Here is a 7,053-nt window from a genome sequence, read left to right as displayed (position 1 = left end):
TTCCATCAACATCGCTAAATAAAAATCCAGGTTTAGTCTGATAAGTCTCGCGAGAGTTCCTAAAAATATCCAGGCATATTCTGATAAGTCTCGCGAGAAGTTATAAAAAATAAGCCAGGATTTTCCTTTAGCAACGTTGATGGAATACCCCCCTGTACTCACTGCATGATGGGAACGAACCTCTACTGAAGCGGTCCAATAAAATAAGAAGTAATGAGCTTATTTCTGTTGTTTTCTGTAATTACGGACCACTACAGTAGAACCATAATAATAATAATAATAATAATAATAATAATAATACATAAATAAATGCAATGTATAACGTATCTTTTAATTTGATATACTATGTAGCAGGCATGTCTGCGACGTGATGATAATATGAGTAGATAAAAGTCACACTATATATGTCTAAATAGGCTAGCAGTCAATATACAAGCAGTCTACATTACCCTAACGAAGTTTATACAACAATGTGTCATTCAGTCTTAGGTTAAAATGCAACTTAATTACATTTAGTTTTTCCACTTTTTTTTTTTACTATTATTCCTGGCCTGAATGATGCAAACATCATATTTGCACATGGTCCCTTTAGAAAAAAACATCTACTACTATTGTGGAATTATAAGGTCCGCTTGATTCTATAATGGCGAAGGGTAGAATTTTTGGGGGACGCATTTCATTCCATTCCATGTTCCATTCATTTTGGAGAACTCCGCCCTCCTGGCGCAACAGGCCAGCTAAATGTGGGAGGTTTTTATTACCTCTCAGTGGTCGGTGTTATACACTGCACACACCGGATACCTTCAGTCCAGGCAGTCCACAGAAGTTCTCTTAATTTTGTTAATACAAAATGCTTTTCGCTGCACTTACATTTCTACTTCTTTTATCCAACCTCATCGAGGCCAAACAAAAAGACTTTTACACATTTAAAGTAGTTAACAGCAGAGGGAGATTAGTATCCTTGGAAAAATACAGAGGTTCGGTAAGTCAGCGACAAAACCTCTACATTTGGACTGGACCTGCGGTTATTTAGCCAAGGCTATATATCACTGTATGTAGAGTATGCATGCAGTCTTCTTTTTTCCAAAACATGCATATTCTGATTGCATGGATCATGCTTGGAATAAAATGCTAACACTACTGAAGACATGTGGGGTGCGTGTCCATCATTTGCAGCCTGTAGCCTACGTGGCACCAGTTCCTCAATGTCTTTTCCTAGGTGAGCCATTGGAATAGTATCACTGAGCTGTTTTGACGATGTTAGGCTATATGACTTTAAGTAGATCTACAGTAGGAGAATACATTTGTGTTTCTCTCGAGTGTGATTAAGTCAGTTTCAACCTGAATAGGTATTGATCTTGTGGGAAGATCTTAATGTCTAAAATTGTCCAACGGTTTTGACATGCTATTCAACATGACTTTACTGCTTGTATTTCTGTCGCAAACGCAAATACGTTCAGGGACGCAGGACGTGTAATAATATTGTCTTGACACTAGATGTCAATATTTGACTATGGCTATATCAAGACTGACATCACCAAGCTTAGTTTACAAAAGACCGAAAGGTGAGAATTGGTCATCCATAATCTATGTTTAACTAACCGTCGTTGCTATTATTTGTATTGATAACATCACAGGGTAAATGTAATGTAGATTAGTAGGGCAAATACCTAGAGAGAAAGTTATTATTCATCAACATGTTAGCCTCGCCAATAAGATAATAATAATACTATTATAATAATTTCAGTTTATGTGCATGATGTGGTGTGATAACACGTGCATGGGATTGCATTGAATAGCCTAGGCCACTCTAAATAATTATCCAGAAAGGACGATTTATGTTATTCTTGAATACGTAGAAGAGATACCATTCTTGAAGTATTAAAACTCATTACAGAATGTCAGCAATACAAACCCTATAGCCTACTATACTATATTCTTAATACTCTTACACATAATCATCAGCAGAGTATTTCAACAGCTGCTGAAAACCGGTTATAAATACCTGTGTATCTGATGGGATTTTAACATGAATGCAAAACTCTGTAAAGCAGCATTTCAGAGCCTTTGAGAGAGGGTACAGTGCCATGTGTGCTATGGAAAAGTAGCAGGTTTCACTACTAGACAACTGTTAGTGGACTATATGCAATAATGCAACATGTTGACAATCAGTGATTGACCTGCTGAAATAACATTGAAAAATGTAATGCAAAATCAGTGGAGTAGAAGGAATCTACTGTGTGTTTCAGTGGAGTAGAAGGAATCTACTGTGTGTTTCAGTGGAGCAGAAGGAATCTACTGTGTGTTTCCCATTAACAGTCTAGGAGCCTTAAGGATAATGTCTGCTAATGTCATAGTTGTATTGAATGAGAACAACTATTTGATTGGTGAATTATATATTGAATAATATTAAAGTACAATTAAGAGATAATCTCCTAGGAGAAGAACTACACATCTATTTCACTCAACATTGAAACCTCTCCTTTGGCTCAGAACAAAAACATATCCCTGTTTATCTAATGTAAATAATGGGTTTCTATAACGGACTTGACTTGATATTACAGCATCAACAATCTCCATACTCTACTTACAGACAGAAATTAGCGAATCCAATGGAAGGCTATGACTTTGAGCTGTGTTAATTTTCATAATGATGATGGTGTTTTTATCAGTACTACATTGCATTAATTTTGGGGGGGAAATCCGCAGGTGTCCTTGGTGGTGAATGTAGCCAGTGAGTGTGGTTTCACTGAGGAGCACTACCTAGATCTGCAGCAGCTGCAGAAGGACTATGGCCCATACCACTTCAACGTGCTGGCATTCCCTTGCAACCAGTTTGGTCAACAGGAGCCTGGCAGCGACAAGGAGATTGACAGCTTTGTACGTCGTGTCTATGGAGTCTCCTTTCCTCTGTTCAGCAAAATTGCTGTGGTTGGAATAGGGGCCAACAATGCCTTCAAGTTCCTTGTGGGTGAGTATGTAGAGGTGTGATGGTGTTATCAGCATGCACTCATGGGTAGTAGTAAGATCCCTGGAGAATCAGCCTTTGTGGAATCATTAGCGAACCCTGGTGTGTGTGTGTGTGTGTTTGTGTGTGTGTGTGTGTTTGTGTGTGTGTGTGTGTGTGTGTGTGTGTGTGTGTGTGTGTGGGTGTGTGTGTGTGTGTGTGTGTGTGTGTGTGTGTGTGTGTGTGTAAGTAAGTAAGTAAGTAATTGCACGGGAAGGAGAACATCAGAACATGCTCTGCACATTTCAGGAAAGGAAGGAAGAAGAACAAATAAAGCATACATTTGTATTGTGTATTGTACAATAATTGCAATTAAGAGTTCCAGTGAAAGGCTTAGGAAGGAGGAGATAATAATGTTAGTGATGTCTTATAGGTACAGTACCTCTAAATCCATATTTTTTCTGCAACATTTTAGGCATATTGGCGTTATGTATATATATATATATATATATATATATATATATATATATATATATATATATATATATATATATATATAATAATATAATATATTTATATATATATATTATGTATAGGTACATTTGGCTTTATGTTCAGTGTCTCTTGTTATTCTTTACAGAGTCAACTGAGAAGGAGCCTGACTGGAACTTCTGGAAGTTTCTGATCGACGTAAACGGACAAGTAGTAGACGCTTGGGGTCCAACTATTTCTGTCAAAGAAATCAAACCAAAAATATCTGAAATGGTACGGCAGATCATCTTAAAGAAGAAAGAAGAGCTTTAACTTGACACTTCAAGACCCCCCCAAAAATATCTGTGAGAATCCTTTGTTATTGAAAGCCACTGCAACATACAACCCAAACATCGATATACAGTAGACACTGCTATGCACTGCTAGATGGTATAATATTATGAATAACTCCTATTCGGTGCGGCCTCGTACTACTACGACCGAATCACAGCCGTGCTGATATTCAGTATAACAGCACTCCCTCTTGTGTGATATTGCTTTTATACAACAGTTCTACAGCGCCATTTATTGGTTAACAGTAATAAGCAATAACAGATTTAGATTTATTTTGGCTCGGCCAACAAAAAAAAAACACAAACATCCGCAGGCTAGCTACTTTGTATCATGTACATTTATCTGTACGTTTCCATTTATTGTGCAACCAGTGAAATATGACTGGGTTGACAGTAGCTTTGGTGGCATGTGTGAATGCGATTCAGACGAGTTGACATCAGATAGTACATTGCTCCATAATTTCCTGTTCTCGGTGGATGGTCTCCAGTAACTTTACCTGTGCGGCGGAGTGATACATACCGGTAATAGTTAAAAGTCCCATTGCTGTTATACTGTATATTGGCACTCATGGAATGCCTTTTGTCCAATCAAATTACTTTGTCCAATCAAATTACTTGGTCGGAACTAACTGTTGTATAATTATTTATATTGTTGGTGCCTCAAACCGAATCAAGGACAGAGGGTTGTTTGTTCTGTCACAGCCTTTGTCTCATCTCACATCAAATAATGTCATTGGAAAATAAATGGACAATTTAAAATTGCTCTCTCTATGACACCTGCTGTAGCTGCACTGACAAAATGTCTCTCTGTGGCTAGAAGTAGTTACAGTCCGCATGACCCCCCCCATTGTGTAGTTGAAGATCATAGGTCACCCCTTCTGTGTTGATTTATAATGTCTGTATTTTGAACCAAGAGCAGCGCTTTAATGCTTTGTTCTCTCTTCATTTGTTACCTAATTTGTTACCTTCATTTGTTACCTTTGTTACCTTCATTTGTTACCTTCTTAATTTGTTACCTTCTAACTGCAGAATTAAACTATAATTTGTATGCATGCCATACCACAACACCAATCTGTTTAGCAAACACATTTCAATGTGCCCATCTCATGTGAATTGGCAAAATGCTGACTGGCAACATGGCAAGTCATTCCATCCTGTAACCGCATTGTGTACATTATTATGTTGTGTTGAATGTTAAAGTCAATAGATTACATTGAAATACTGATCATATTGGAATTATGGGAAAACATGGTGAACGTCTAAGCTGTCTAAGACAATGATTATTTGATGAATGTCTGATGGCATTTGAAGTTCAAGGTAGGCTAGATTTGATTTGAGTAGCCAAAAGAAGAAAAAATGCTTCACTATCCCATTACGTATACATGACACTGTATAAGAAACATGTATGAACATAATTATTTTACATGTAATTATACCTAACCATCTCAGGGTTACTGAGCCACATGCAGAATGACTGGAAACATCACTTTTTTTTGTGATTAACATTTTTCTTTATTTTCATAACATGAAAGTGATACATAGACAAACAGACAAACGAAGACGCAGACAACTGGGCAGTACATTAAAAAGCTCCACAAGATCAAATAAAATAAGGCATGTTCTCAGCGGAAACATCACTCTTGACAGAACTGGAACACAGCAGTCAGTGATATCTGTGTGTGAAAATTGACAACTACACACACAGACATCACTGACTGCTGTGTTCCAGTTCTGTCAAGAGTGATGTTTCCAGTCATTCTGCATGTGGCTCAGTAACACTGAGATGGTTATGTATAATTGCATGTAGAATATGTTCATACGTGTGTCAGTGCCATGTGTACAGTGGCTATTGAAAGTCAACACACCCCTTCACTTTTTCCACAAATGAGACATACGTATGAGATATTATTTTTCCATTAAGGGATTATCTTTGGCCACTTGGATATAGACCAATTTTGTAGAGTGACTGAGATGATGTCCCATCAATGTTGTTGATTTTTGTAAGTCTCCCCAGGCCTCAGGGTTGCATTCCTGAGCAGTTTTGTTCCTCTCCATTTGCTCAATTTATAATGACAACCTGATTCACACACTCATAGCAAAGGGTGTGAAAACCTATGCACATACAATGTTTCAATTGTAATAAATTTGTCATTTTCTAAAAACTTGTTTTCACTTTGTCATTATGGGGTATTGTGTGTGGATTGATGCCATTTTTTATTTATTTAATCAATGTTAAATGTAGTCAATAACACAACAGAATGTGGAAAAAGTGAAGGTGAAGGTATGTTGACTTTTGATAGCCACTGTATGTAATGGGATAGGGAAGAATTTTTTCTTCTTTTGGCTGTTGTTACGTCCACATGTGTCCTTGTTGTGTTTCCTTCCCTTCTGTGTTCTCCTCTGTCATTCTCCATCCAGGTGTTGTCAATTGGCCAATCATTCCCTCATTCATCATCCCACTCCTGTCCAATCAGAAGGCTGCTCATCATCCAATCAGAGGGCTGCCCGTCTGTTTAAATGTTCTTCATTGTGTCTCCTTGTCAGTTGACTGTTTGGTTGTGTTTTGTTTGTTAGTTTGTCAGCTCTTAGTTTCTTAGGTTATTTTTTGTGTTATTTCGTACGTACCTTTTCCATTTTCCATTTAGTTGTTTGTTTAGAGTAAGATTAAGTTTGGTTGTTTGTTTATTTGATTTAGTATTTGACTACAGTTTATTTTCTATTTGTATTGTCACACTAGCCATAGGAAACAGGCGTAGGTGAGATACCCTTGGGTATACATTACATCACGTAGGCTCATCTATGTTAAATACATTAGGCAAAGGAGCGGCTGTCATTATGTAGAATTGTAATCACTGGTAGGGTCTCACTTTATTCTTTTGTTTCTTTGGGTTGACACCGCTCATAGTCTACCTGTTGTCCAATGGCTTATGTTTTTGTACACCACCATTTGTTTATTAAATCATTGCACTTAAGTTCGTTCGTGTTGTGCCTTTCTTTAGTTATTTTCCCTCCCACATCTACAAGTGGCAACTTACTTACACCCTTTATGTTACGGCTCCCCCTACACCCCCTAGAGCTAGACGTAGAGCCATAAGACCTGGGGTTCGTAACATAAATTGGGCGCTCGCCCCGGATCTATGTTCATTATCATTTAGTACGTTGCTCTTGTAAGTGTTAGTTTAATTTGAAGCCCTGTGTGTATAGTGTGTGTAGAGGCTGTGTTCTGAGCCCTCTCCTGTACTCCATCTACACCCATGACTGTACCCCCACCCACCCCACCAA

At 37.8% G+C, this 7,053-nt stretch overlaps 1 protein-coding gene across 1 annotated transcript; it reads left to right on the top strand.

The window, feature by feature from the left end:
• Positions 1–850: 850 nt before the first annotated feature.
• gpx7 (glutathione peroxidase 7) lies at positions 851–3,751 on the top strand (the record flags this gene model as incomplete). Its single annotated transcript, XM_080535801.1, has 3 exons — positions 851–982; positions 2,710–2,971; positions 3,588–3,751. 3 exons carry the CDS (start codon positions 851–853, stop codon positions 3,749–3,751), a joined length of 558 nt encoding a protein of 185 aa, XP_080391927.1.
• Positions 3,752–7,053: the final 3,302 nt, after the last annotated feature.

Source organism: Nansenia antarctica, assembly GCF_963989245.1.
Source record: "Nansenia antarctica genome assembly, chromosome: 7".
In the NCBI taxonomy this organism is placed as follows: domain Eukaryota; kingdom Metazoa; phylum Chordata; class Actinopteri; order Argentiniformes; family Microstomatidae; genus Nansenia; species Nansenia antarctica.
This window is presented reverse-complemented; position numbering and strand designations above follow the sequence as displayed.